Source organism: Portunus trituberculatus, chromosome 22 (genome assembly GCF_017591435.1).
Source record: "Portunus trituberculatus isolate SZX2019 chromosome 22, ASM1759143v1, whole genome shotgun sequence".
NCBI classification, from domain to species: domain Eukaryota; kingdom Metazoa; phylum Arthropoda; class Malacostraca; order Decapoda; family Portunidae; genus Portunus; species Portunus trituberculatus.
The window spans coordinates 6,221,121-6,235,275 of NC_059276.1; the positions used below are offsets into that span (position 1 = coordinate 6,221,121).

At 39.5% G+C, this 14,155-nt stretch overlaps 2 protein-coding genes across 2 annotated transcripts in view; both read left to right on the forward strand.

Moving 5' to 3' along the window:
• Positions 1 to 3,891, forward strand: part of LOC123507376 (acetyl-CoA carboxylase-like) — a 45,169-nt gene extending 41,278 nt beyond the window's left edge. Inside the window, 1 exon segment of the mRNA XM_045260172.1 lies at positions 47 to 3,891. Coding sequence (XP_045116107.1) covers positions 47 to 205 — 159 coding nt within the window. The 3' untranslated portion in view covers positions 206 to 3,891.
• Positions 3,892 to 9,692: 5,801 nt separating this feature from the next.
• LOC123507589 (clavesin-2-like) overlaps positions 9,693 to 14,155 on the forward strand; it is a 20,985-nt gene continuing 16,522 nt past the window's right edge. Inside the window, exon 1 of the mRNA XM_045260583.1 lies at positions 9,693 to 9,845. The gene's annotated coding sequence lies outside the window, so the exon portion shown is untranslated. The remainder of the gene's footprint in view (positions 9,846 to 14,155) is intronic.

Consider the following 14,155-nt stretch of genomic DNA (forward strand, 5'->3'; position numbering starts at 1 on the left):
ACACATCTCAAGCATTACCACCACCACCACCTTATCTCTCACACAGGAGTTTCCTGAGATTGCTGTGGACACCATTGTTCACATCATCCGTCGCATGTCCCCGTCACAGCGCTCAGAGACCCTGCGCACCCTTAACACTATGGACCTGGTGAGCCAACAGAGTGAGCCAGTCACCACGCCGGATCCTCAGGAAAACTCCAACTGACCCGCAGACTGGCGCTGGGGAAGCCACCTCTAACACCACCATGCCCCCTGCGTCTCATGCACACACATACACACACACACACACTCCACACTGCACACACTGACACACATCCTTTCAATATTTTTATGTATAGTCTCCAGTAAGTTAGCAGTAAAGTACATTTTGTAAATACATTCAGAAGGATGAGTCAAGTTCTTATCCACATGGGGAGTTTGTAATGCTCATTAACTATTGTTATTAACCTCTTCTTTCATATGGATTATAAATGTGCTTTTGTACATGTATGAGAACTTTTGACCTGCTTTGTCTCTCTACTGTATTGATGAAGTGAACCTTAATTCCTTCCATCTTAATATATGAAGCAGACATAAGCTTTATAGTCCAAGATGAATGATAAATTCTTACTTTTCATCACGAACTATAATTCCTTCCATCTCAATATAATCTCGGAACAAAGCCAATACTTTTATACTGTTTTTAAGAATCATTGAGAGGAGACATTCAGGGTTAAGGGATGAGAGAAGGCAAAGAATCACCAAAGAGAAGTATCACAAAAGAGCAGACAACTCTAGAAGGCTTTGTTAGACCCTTTGTTGTTGTCAGGGCAGGGATGTGTGCATACCTTGAGTACTGCATGAGTCAACTCCATGTGGGGAAAGACATTTTTGTGGCAGTGTGGAGTTACTTTGCATATTGTGGTGCTCTGAAGTGCAAAGAGAAAATTTGAGTTCACAGGAGGAGGAAAATATGGTGTCATTTTTATAACAAGAGGCAGCTGATGGCACCAAATGAATGATTGGAATGCTGTTGTGATGATTGTCTAACCTTAAAAATAATTTGCCCTTCAATATGTACTTTATCATTATATTTGAGAGTTGTATTAGCCCAATGTGAACTTCCCAGTTGTTTTCGCATTACAAAGTGTAAAAACAAAGCATCTTCACATTTTTTCTTTTAGTCAACAAAGTGTCATCTACAAACAATATTCTGCCTTTGTATTAGTGTTGTCTATAATTACACTTGGTTGTTTTGATTTTCTTCTTGGCCAAGACTTAGTTCACAAGTGCCAGGTAGCTACATTGTACTTTTTAATGCATTACTTTCCGTTTCCCCAAGTATTAGTCTACCTCATTAATGAACAGATTGGTTTGTTGCTGCATCATTCTAGACTGCTTAGATGTCAGAAATTGCATGAACTACAGAAAGACTTGCTGCTTTTTTTTTTTTTTTTTTTTTTTTTTTTTTATTCTTTGTGTGTGTATGATGTTTATTAAAAGCGTGTGTGTGAGTCGGTACGATGCATGAAAGTATAAAATTTCAATACTGCAGGTCAATTTCTTGCCACAGAGCTTTGAGGCAAACATCAAATGAGACAGCAGCTGAAGAGAACTCAATAATTCTGTACCATTTGTGTGTTTGTGTTGCTTATGTGGTGTGTGAGATGGTGTGACTAGAGACCAGTGTTCATCCATTAGCACCACCACAATCACTACATCAGTCATAGTCATCACCACAGACTACCATCATTATCCGAGTTTCAATTCTTAGTGTGAATTTCTCATGAACATTCCCCATACAAAACCTTACCACAGAAGGAATACACCATGATAGGTTAGTGTTGGCCAATTTACCAGGGGATAATTGTAATTGTTCTGGATCAAGTAGAAGGATGGAAGTGTTCAATAACTCAGCAACATAGTAGTACATGCACCGTCTCATCACTCACTACCAGATCTCTTGTTTTGTAGGTGTGATAGGATCTTCCTTTTTGCTTGTGAAAGTTATAAGATATTTATCATGCTTTGTGTTGAAATTATTGATTATTGATTTATTGAGGGTAAGGAAGATGGTGAAAGAAGTCTTGAAATTGTGGAAGCATTAAGTGTTGTGTTGTGAAAGGTGGCTTGTTTAGGGACAATGTAAGCACAGTTATGATTTGGAGTTGAATTGCTCACTTCCACTAGCATCGTGTGTTGTCTTTCCCCAATCTTAAGTTAGTGGCATGTTGACAAATCTTGCTTACCATGAGAAGTGATGTTATTAGCAGATCATGGTACTTGAGATTGGGTGAAATACAAAGCACAGTTGTATGAAGTGTTGCAGGTTACGTACTCCTAACACGGACTGTCCAGGAATAGCAGAATGCAGGTGGTGGAGGTAGTGCTGGCCATATTTAGAGGCTGTCTATGAATGATGAATGTTCTTCCCCTGAACTGAAATTGGTAAATATCAATGAATGATGAATTGATCACTGTTTTTATTTGTAAGATGACATGTTTGTGAAATACTGTACCATTGTCTTGTGATTGATACTCTTTTTGACTACAAATCAGTGAAGGATTTGAAGTGATAACCTAGTGACCAAATGCATTGATAGTAACAAAATAGTAAACATGCACCACTTTTGCAATATTAGAATGACTAGCATGTGTTCTTTGCTAATAATTAATGTACAAGGCTAGATTAAATTTAACATGAATTATTTTTGTTATGGTAATCTGGGAATATTTTAAAGTGACAAGTGGATTTGTCAGTGTTAGTGGTGAGAATTTAAAAGAATTGTATGGTATGAATTTAACATTGTGAGGTTTGGACACAGAGCTGACAACTGACTGGGGCACTAAGACATTATATTTACAGAGAGGAATAATCTGAAACTAGAAGAGTAATGTAACTATTTGAATTAGTAAATTATTTAAAATTTGGAGTAGGAATGATTGAAAGCTTATATAAAAATATATATTTGAATAGTTGGCTGTGACAAGGGCCCAAATGCCCCTGGACTGAAAGATGTGTTCTATTCTACAATTTTCCATACATCTTGAAAACATGACATTACTTTAGCTGATAAATGTTAGTTGCACGCACAACAGAGATACAATAGGGAAGTTATAGAATAGAATACATTTTTAACTATACCACTGTAGTTGGTAGTTTGTCCATTGTCACAGCCAGCCATTCACATTCCGAAGCATTGAAAGTGCAGAAGTTGACAAGAAATTCGCACCAAGTATCAATGAGTTAAGTTTATGGTGGTTGAGGGAGGGTTGTGTTGTGCATTAATTCCTTATAATGGTTAGTGTTGAGTGGCCCGAGTTACCAGTGTAGTGATAGAGCAATGCAAAATATTTATGATGAGTCCTTTATAGAGGCTGATGTGATTTTAAATGTGTTTATTAGTTTTATTTGTGCTTTGTGTCATGAGGTGCTTGTTACTGTTTGTTGACCCAGAAACCCAAATCATATGTATATTTAAGCATTTAAAAGTTTTATATAGAATATTATTCAGAGCACAAATAAGTTTATAGCGATGAATTAAGAGATGGTAAATGAGAGAGAGAGATTCATATGACGAGTGATAGGTGAGTAGCTGAGTATGCAAGAGAGAGAGCATGTGTGAGTGAATGGTAATGGGATGGATGATACAGGAAAGTTTGTGTGGGCAAGTTTTGTGTTAAGCGATATTGAAGTAGTTGTATCCAAATACAGAATGAAGACTTAGGCAAGCATAGAGTGGTTGAGGAGGAGCACCTGGAGCAGAGACAGCATGACAGTTATGGCTGGAATAATACTAGTGTTTGTAAGGCATACAACTCATCACTCTTAATAATCACAAAGGTCTTATTTTTCTGTATTTTCACCATGTAGATTGTGAAGTATTTAGGAGAAATAAATATTTGTCATAATTTGTTGGCTTTATCCTTTAAAACCATATTTATTTATTAATGTGTACAATGTTTTGTTATTTTTATTGTTAATCTTATTTATTTTCACTTTAGTAAATGCAAGTGTCACGTGGAGTTTCTTTTGATTTGATGAAATGGAATAGTTAGCTTTGGTATAATGGAATAATGTTGGTTAGTAATCAGAAGGAGGCAGTAGACACTAGATATCTGCCGGAATTATTAATTTACTTCCAGTGAGGTCTGCAACACTGAATCAGAGGATGCTGTGAACTCCTTAAAGGCCGATTCACACGAGCCGTCTTTGTTCCGACAGGCAGGCCGCTAGCATGACGCCATCAAGAATTCTTAAATGCATTTTAGTATAACTTCACAAGACCCGTCACCCTGCTGGCGGCAGCCGACCGACACAGATCGGATTCCGTCGCCTGCCTGTCGGAACAAAAACGGGTCGTGTGAATCGGCCTTAAGTCGTGTCATCTTACTGAACGTTCACCTTAGTGTTACAACACAAGAGGGCAGTTAGCCAGTCACAACGTTCTCTAAAAACAACTCTTCCTTCATCCAAAACTATATGCGCCTCGTTGCACACACCCTCCACTCAATATTAAAAATGGCGACCCCAAGACTAACTTCGGGAGGCCTCCTAGGCAATCCCCGCTCTCAGTGATGGCTGTCTTCAGTGCAGCCTTCACTGAGGAGGAGCTGGCCATGGTGACAATGACATTAGCTGCGTGGTGAGCGCCATGCTGCTGGAACCGCTGCTGCTGCGTTGCTCAAGATCCACAATTCTCCGCAGACTTGCAGCCTTTCCTCAAGTTAAGCCTGCACCACTGACCCACACTTGCACAGGCAGCACAGCCCACACCTCTTCCTCCGCTAAGTGCAATTCATAACGTTTACAATTCTTGTTATATCTGCTTCCTGGCAGCGAGGGAGAATCAAACTACAAATGCATGTTCATAATTATAGTAATAATAGTAACCGCAAGATTGGAAATAATTAGTTAATGAATCAATTATTTTAATCTTACTTTGTTCATTTGTTTATTTTGAAGTTGTGGGCACGGAGTACCGAGTATGGGCAAGTGAGTGTACCATCCACAGACGACGATTGCCCAGTGCCTACCTTGTAAAAAAGCATCTGTAGCGTCTTCCGGATCATACATTGGTCCCTCTCGCTGATGACGGAGTGCATTTTTCAGAGGCAGGGAAGATGTTACACCGGAGGATTGCTCAGTTCATTTCCTTATAGCATGAGAAGTTTCTGGTCAAGAAAAGCACGTCACTGACCTTCAGGCCGTAAGGAGGTAAGTGGGTATAACTCAGGGACTATAATACTCTGTTGAAGTGTTATATAGAGTAACATATGTTGTGTTCTACAGAGGGAACCCAAAAAAGTGTACATGATCTAGAGTTAGGGGTTTGGTTGAGTTTGAGGTTGAGGTGGAGGCCGTCTTGGCCCAACCGAGGATAAAGTCAACAGTGTGAGTGTTGCGTGAAGATACCGTAGACACTGTTGTTGTAGGGGTATTATTTAAATACATATTAAGCCTCACCATGCCTGTTAGGTGTGGTTCCTTGTTCCTGGGTTACCCTTGTTGCAACTTCATCATCTGTGACACTGTAGCGCCTCTCTGAGCCTTACTCTCTCCCCGCTACCATACTGTACTGTCACCGCTACAAAAGGATAAACGTCGGATCCAGCGGCGAAACTGCAGACTGCAGTTTGACTGCAGACGCCTGTTGCAAGGCGTGTGAACTAAGTCGGATCAAGTTTGGTTGTGGTACAGTAACGCGTTACTGTAGTGTGGGTTGTGTATCACATCATGCGGTGGCGTGGAAAAGGGGAAGGTAATGTTTAATCGAGTCGTACTATTGTTATGTACATTTTTCTTTTTATTACAGCAGACACTGCATGACAGCAGGGAAAGGCCTTTAGCCATGAAAATAACGGCTGGCACTGCCCGCCTGGGTGACCATGCATGCAGCAGCCATTAGCGTAGCGCCGCCTACACCCGTCAGTTTAGCTCGTTCATTATTTACTTTGAAGAGTTTGGTAACCGTATATAGCTTCGAGCGTATTACGCTGAGGCAGCCTGTTCATTATTCTCCTTATCGTTGTGCGAGCAGTTTATTGTGACTTGATCTCCACGGTCCAACCTCTCAAACTGGCGCCATGTATAAAAAAGAGGTCATGCTGGTATCTGGTGGCGCCCCCGTGGCGTTATGATGCTCGGCTCGCCAGCACCCACGGACCACATTCTCCAGCGTTGAGGCGTCTCGGGCCCCAACAACCTCGGTGCTAGTTTCATTCCCAAGGTGTTGTCATGATACTGGTGATAGTTTGACAAGACGGGAAAATAATGAAGATACAAAGCATATGGAAGGATCAGAGAGACAGGCTGATGGAAAAGCTTGGACAGACGATAGCATGCGCAGACAGACGTATAGACAATAACCTTGGCTTAGTGAAGGGAGGTGATGGGACGATAGCAAGGTCAAAGAGAGAGAGAGAGAGAGAGAGAAACCTTGGACTAAACACACTCAGGTATAAGGTCCTTTAATTAGGTGTTCCTCAGGCTCGGTTACCTATCCAATATTTACCTGGTGAAGGGCAGCGGAAGGTGAGACTGAGAGGAATGTGCAGTGGAAAAGAGGTAGTGATGTTTATGAGAGAGAGAGAGAGAGAGAGAGAGAGAGGGGGCAAAAGAACATATCTGAAAAGTTTACATATTAGAATAGCTTCAGTATGCAAAATAAATAGATAGATAAATAATAAAAAAGGTAAGAAAGCACTGACGAAGGAAGAGAAAATAGAGGAAGAAGAAAAAGAAAGAAGACAGGACGACATTAATGAAGGAAGGGAAAAAAGAAAGGAAGGAGAAAGAGAATTATGAATAGTTTCAGCATGCAGGAAAATAAAGGAAAATAGGACGGTAGTGAGGGATTAACGAAGGGAGAAATAAAAAAAGGGTGAAAGATGGAGAAAGACAGAAAGAAAATGATAAACAGGACAAAAATAACGTTGATAAATAAAGTAATAAGCAAAAACAAACCAGAGATATAAGTAACTGAATGGACAAAACAAACTATGAAAAAGAAAACGAATAAAGGATAGAATAAGCAAAAGAAATCAAAGAAATAAGAACGAAGAATACAAAAACAGCAAAATAAACGAATGAAAAGGAAAATTTAGATAAAACGAACATAAGCACACGTAATAAAGAATAAAAAAGGAAGGAGCACAGGTAACCCAGGCAGTCAGGGCGGGATCAGGTAGGGACAGGTTAACGAGGAAGGGAAGTCCAGACAGGTTATGCCAGAGAGGCTTATACACTCTTGTTTGTGGCGATCCTACCTCCAGGCGCCTCACAGAAGTACTATATAAAGATTCCAAGCCTTAGTTCTCTGCTGTGTGTGTGTGTGTGTGTGTGTGTGTGTGTGTGTGTTCAATTCTTTCTGTTTAAGTTTTTTTTCTCTTCTTGTTCTTGTTCTATTTTTATCTTGTCTTTATTTTTCACCGCCTTTTCGTTTTCTTCTTCTTCTTCTTCTTCTTCTTCTTCTTCTTCTTCTTCTTCTTCTTCTTCTTCTTCTTCTTCTTCTTCTTCTTCTTCTTCTTCTTCTTCTTCTTCTTCTTCTTCTTCTTCTTCTTCTTCGTGTTATTGTTATTATTATTGTTATTACTGTTAGCATTTTACTAATTTATTTTATTTTCGCTCCTTTCGTCTCTCTCTCTCTCTCTCTCTCTCTCTCTCTCTCTCTCTCTCTCTCTCTCTCTCTCTCTCCATATTTTCCTGCATTCACTTCTTCAATATTTTTTTCCCTCCCTCTCTTTGTTCTCTCCTTTCCTTTCTCTTTTCGCTGGTTTTCCTTCATTCCTGTTTCTCTCTCTCTCTCTCTCTCTCTCTCTCTCTCTCTCTCTCTCTCTCTCTCTCTCTCTCTCTCTCTCTCTCTCGGTAACAGTTACTCGACAGTCAACTTAAACACGACCTCTTTTTCTGTTGACAGGTAAGTTCCGCTCTCTCTCTCTCTCTCTCTCTCTCTCTCTCTCTCTCTCTCTCTCTCTCTCTCTCTCTCTCTCTCTCTCTCTCTCTGTCTGTGTGTGTGTGTGTGTGTGTGTGTGTGTGTGTGTGTGTGTGTGTGTGTGTGTGTGTGTGTGTGTGTGTGTGTGTGTGTGTTTCACACACACACACACCTGCCTTTAATGCTCCACCTGCCTTGATCACCTGTCTCGCTCCACCTTTGTGTGTGTGTGTGTGTGTGTGTGTGTGTGTGTGTGTGTGTGTGTGTGTGTGTGTGTGTGTTCATCCACTTTCATCCACTCATGTTCCGGTGATCATATCCATTATTTCTCTCTCTCTCTCTCTCTCTCTCTCTCTCTCTCTCTCTCTCTCTCTCTCTCTCTCTCTCTCTCTCTCTCTCTCTCTCTCTCGAATCTTCTTTCTCTCGTTTGTCTTTCCTTCAACCCGGACCCTCATTGTACTCTCTCTCTCTCTCTCTCTCTCTCTCTCTCTCTCTCTCTCTCTCTCTCTCTCTCTCTCTCTCTCTCTGAATATCCTTGAACAATGAGCAGTGAAAAGTTACCTTTCTCAGATTTTCTTGTACCGTCTCTCTCTCTCTCTCTCTCTCTCTCTCTCTCTCTCTCTCTCTCTCTCGTAAGTCCTAATGTATAATCTTCATTAACTCTTTAATTGTCCATTGTTTTATTTATATAAGGGTCTGTACACTTTATACATTATCTTACTGCAATATCAGTTTCAACACAGGAGGCTTTCAGAAGATCTTACTCCCATTACGAAAACCAAAACAAAAACTTTCAAAAGATGTCATCGCCTCAAATAAAAAGAAAAGAAGATCAAGGGGGCAAAAGATTAACGAAAGTAATATTTGAGCACTATAACATTAGACAAATCCTTCAATAGTAATCCCTAACTATTTAAAACAACCCTAAAAATCCCAGTAAACCCTTGAAAGCAACATGTAAACTCTAACATATATAAACATTCTTTAGTCATTTCAATTCGTCTTTAACCCATTCAGTATCATGCCGCGTTTCCATATTCATATTGGACACTATTTGACGACTTTTCTACAGCTTCATAAATTCATGTGGGGATGCGAATTGTAAAGACTCTGTCCATTAATCTTCTGACTTCCATAGACCCTTCCTAATGTAAATAAATCGTTTAATTATACCCCAAAATCACTGTAAAAATGCGTCTCGGTATTGAAGAGGTTAAAACCGAGTAACCATTTAAAGTTACACGTAAATAACACACCATAACATATCCACCATTAGCTTTTAAAAAAACCCATTTAGAAACCACAATATTCACCATTACACCTTCAAAACATACAACATCCAGCTATTCAGACAGCATTTACAACAACAAATACGTGAAACCACCCTAAGTAAGCTTAAATAACATCTAAACGCACTGCTATTTAAAACTATTTAAAACCCCAACATTCACCATTACATCTTCAAAACATACAACATCTAGCTATTCAGACACCATTTACAACAACAAATACGTATAACCATCCTTTATAAGTTTGCAAATAAGCATAACTATCCTTTATAAGCTTGGAAATACTATAACCATCCTTTGTAAGCTTGCAAATGCATATAACCATTCTTTATAAGCTTGCAAATACGTATAGCCATCCTTTGTAAGCTTGAATAGCATCTAAACACACTCATTTCACCCTCTTCCCTTCACGCAGACAGTCCTATCGCAGTGAGTCATCCTGGAGCCTTCCCCGCCCCCCAGAAAGGTAGAAAAACACAAAAAAGACACGAACTGGCTGTGTACAGGGAGGGAGGGACGAAGGTGCAGGTCAGTGACAGTCTCTTCAGTCTGCCTTGAGCCGTGAGAGGGAGAGGATCGTTGTCTGTTGCCTCTGAGTCTCTTCACGTTTTCTGTTCGCTCAGGATTGAAGATTGATAGAAAGGTGAGTAAAGATTAAGTTTTTCGTTATTTTGTTAGGTTTGGTGTTCTTTTTTGTGTGACTCTCTCTCTCTCTCTCTCTCTCTCTCTCTCTCGTGATTTATCGTAAAACATTCGTAAGTTTGATTTTTTCCATTTTTTCTTTATTCGTGTTTTCAAAAGTTATCCTTCATTTCTTTATTCATATTTCATTATCACCCGTTATTGTGTACGGTATTATTGTTTCTATACGGCTATAATATTACACACACACACACACACACACACACACACACACACACACACACACACTTTCTATCACTCATTCATGGCAGGAAATAATGTTAATTGTCTTCATTCATTACAGATAGCAAGTAATTTTAAGTCATTCAATTATTTAGATCTCTTATAAGTAGTGTTTTGTAACTGTGTAATTGATTATGATTAATAGTTATTTATACTTTGTAACTAATATGTAACTTTTAATTATCTTTACGTAGGCATGAATGTAATTGCCAATATGTAACTATTTTAATTACCTAAGGCCAGATATAAATAGCTACAAATTGCTTCCTTGTGAATAGCTATATGTAACTTATAATCATAGACATAGATGAATACAGGTAATCATGCTAGTTACATTACTGTAATTATCTATAAGTAAATATGATTACAATAGCCACTCTTGATATAACTAACAATTGCTATTATAACCACCAAAGACAGAATGTAGGTAATCATAAATAACTTCATAATTACCACAAAAATATCTAATCACCCATAGATATGCAGAATTACAAAAGTTACCTGAGATAAGATAAGCAGCATTTTGATTACCTAGACACAATTATAAGTTACCTTTGAAATAAGTAGCAACACGTAACAGCCATCTTACCATCGACAGACAGACAGACAGACAAGACATTAATAGCGTTCATGCAGTTAGCGCCTCGTTGAGTGACGCAAGACCTTCACTTCTGTATTCACTGCTAGTTGGCTTACTTTCCTTTAATTCCTAACCACTTTAAGACACCCTTTCGTCACCACACACCTACAGTCTACTTGCCAGAAACTACAAAATCTACTCATATTTATCACTTACCTTTCTTATCCTTCAGCCATTTAGATTTCACCAGACACCATTTCTTCAACACACTTTCAAACTATTAGCCTTAAACTACAAGATCAACTTTTTGTCACTTTTCTCTTTCTTGTACATTGACCTTCTTATCCTTCAGTCATTCAAATTTCATCACACACCATTTATTCAACACACCTTCAAAGTAATTAGCCTGACACTACAAAGTCAACCTATTTTTATCACTTTTATCTTTCTCGTGCATTGCTTTTCTTATCCTTCAGCCATTCAGACTTCATCAGACGCCATTACTTCATCACATCTGCAAAATTTTTATAATCCAGAAACTACGAAATCACCTTTTTATCACTTCTTTTCTCGTACATTGTTCTTCATATTCTTCAGTCACATTCAGACTTCATCAGACACCATTTCTTCAACACACACATCGACAAAATCTTTAGTCCAGAAACTACAACATCGCCTTTTTATCATTTTACTTTTTCTTGTACATTGTTTTTCGTATTCTTCATATTCAAACTTCACGTGACACCATTTTTTTAACACGCCTTCAAATTAGCCAGAAACTACAAAACAACTTCTTTTTATGGCTTTTTTCTTTTACATTCCTTATCTATTTTACTGCAACATTCGTACATCACCAGACACCATTTTTTAACACACCTTGAAATTAACCAGAAACTACAAAATCAAGTTCTTTTTTGTCACTTTTCATTTTCTTGTACGTTGCTTATCTTGTTTTACTGCCACATTCAGACACACCTGATACAACTTCTTCAACACACAAATTCAAACTCATAAACTATAAAATCCACCTCTTCTCATTCTTTTTCCTTCATCTAGATACTATGCAAACACTTTCTTTATTCAACACCCTCAAACTCTACCAAAAACAATGATATCAACTCCTTTACATCTCTTTATTCAGTTTCTTGTATACCATCCTTGATATCTCATACTTCTAAAGCCCAGTGAAAGGTTGTTAGCCACGCCAGCACTCACAGCTTGACAGGAAGGGGAGTGAGGGAGGTGTGAAGAGTGACGGGAGGCGGGGAATGCTGCGGTAGGTGTTGTGTCATCATGTACTGGGACTGGTGATATCAAGGCGTGTTGAGTAGTGAGCTGAGAGAGAGGAGTGAGGAAAAGAGTAAGAGACAAGTTGAGGGAGAAACACACACGTACATACATAAAGGCAAGCAGACAGACAAATAAAGACGTACAGACATAGACAGATAGACCGATAAACAAGAGAATAGGTAGCAACATATACAAATAAACACAGACAAACAAACAGGGAGACAGTATAAACACGAAAGCAGAAACAGACAGACAGACAAACAAACTACATAGTACTTAACATGTCTATAAAGAGCCACAGCTGTTTGAAAATAAGACAACGAACTTTACCAGAGTAACAAAGTGATAGCGAGAACGAGGAGGGAAAATTGTGGGGTAAGAAAAAAAAAAAAAGAGAGAGGTGAAGATGAGATTACGAATATGAGAAGGAGGAAGAGGAAGAAGAGATTGTAAGATAGGCAATGAAGTTGTAAGAAATGCGAGAGGTGATGAACTGCAAAGGAAAAATAAACAACGAGCAAGCAGCAGCAGACATTTTGGTTCTTAGTGGGCTGTTTTCTGACTGAATCTTTGCCACCTAACAAGCATTAAAAGTAATAGAGTCGTTGTAGATGTTAGATATAGGATGCAAGAGGAAGAGGAAGAGGAGAAGGAATAAAGAGCAATAATAAAAGAAGGAGGTGGGAGGAAAGTAGGAGGAAAAATAGAAAAAGGAAAGGAAGAGGAGGAAGATAAACAGAGAAAGGGGAAGAAGAGAAAGATTTAACTAGAAAAATCGTTCGCAACAAAATTTAAGAGAAAAAAATGTCAGAGAGAGAGAGAGAGAGGGGGGGGCATAGAAAACGTAGCTAGGGTAGAAAGTAATGACAGAGAAAAGAGCCTTGTGGTTATTCCCTGGTTAGTCATGACTGCTGGGAAGGAGGAGGAGCAGGAGGAGGAGGAGGAATAGGAGGAGCAGGAGGAGGAGGAGGAATAGGAGGAGCAGGAGGAGGAGATGGAGGAGGAGGAGGAGGAGCAGGAGGAGGAGCTGTAAACACTGGCTAGATATTTACTGCAGTTTAGAGCGAAGAATTTTAAAAGAACATTGAAAGAAACCTAGTAAACTCTCTCTCTCTCTCTCTCTCTCTCTCTCTCTCTCTCTCTCTCTCTCTCTCTCTCTCTCTCTCTCTCTCTCTCTCTCTCTCTCTCTCTCTCTCTCTCTCTCTCTCTCTTTCTGTGTGTGTGTGTGTGTGTGTGTGTGTGTGTGTGTGTGTGTGTGTCCTTCACGCCTTCCCGATTGTCTCACCTAATTATTGTTTATTTCATTGTTTTTTTCTTCCTGGTGGTTGTTGTTGTTGCTGTTGCTGTTGTTGCTGTTGGTGGTGGTGGTGGTGGTGGTGGTGATGATCTTCTTCTTCTCCTTCTTCTTCGTCTTCGTCTTATTATCAATATTATTCTTTTTCTTCTTCTTCTTCTTCTTCTTCTTCTTCTTCTTCTTCTGTCCACCCTACCTCATCTGCCGCCCTATTGCACAATCCCTGTGTGAGCTCGCCTGTCTGACCTAATACCCTGCCTTCCCACCTTTCTCTCTCTCTCTCTCTCTCTCTCTCTCTCTCTCTCTCTCTCTCTCTCTCTCTCTCTCTCTCTCTCTATCATAACTTTCTCTTATTTTGTCTTTAATCAGTGTTCTTTCCGTCCTCCTCCTCCTCCTCCTCTCCCTGTTGTTTTCTTTGCCTCTCTCTCTCTCTCTCTCTCTCTCTCTCTCTCTCTCTCTCTCTCTCTCTCTCTCTCTCTCTCTCTCTCTCTCTCAAAATAATGATAATGATAATAATACCACTACTGTTATTAATACTGAGAGAGAGAGAGAGAGAGAGAGAGAGAGAGAGAGTGCGCTTCATTTATCAGACGTGAAGTGAAGCGTGTCTCGAGTCAGTTATCGAAGCAGAGAGTGAGACAGTGAAACGGTACAGAACAAATCTTGAAGCTTCACCTCCGCCTCTCTCTCTCCACTTGCAAGGTCACGTGAGTGTAACGAGGAGGAGGAAGAAGAAGAAGAGAGGGAGGAGGAGGAGGAAGAGGAGGTGGAGTAAATGAGAACGAAGAGAAAATTAGGAGAAAGATAGAAATAAGTAAAAAGAATGAATATAAGAAGAGAGATAGACTTAGAACAAATGAACTAC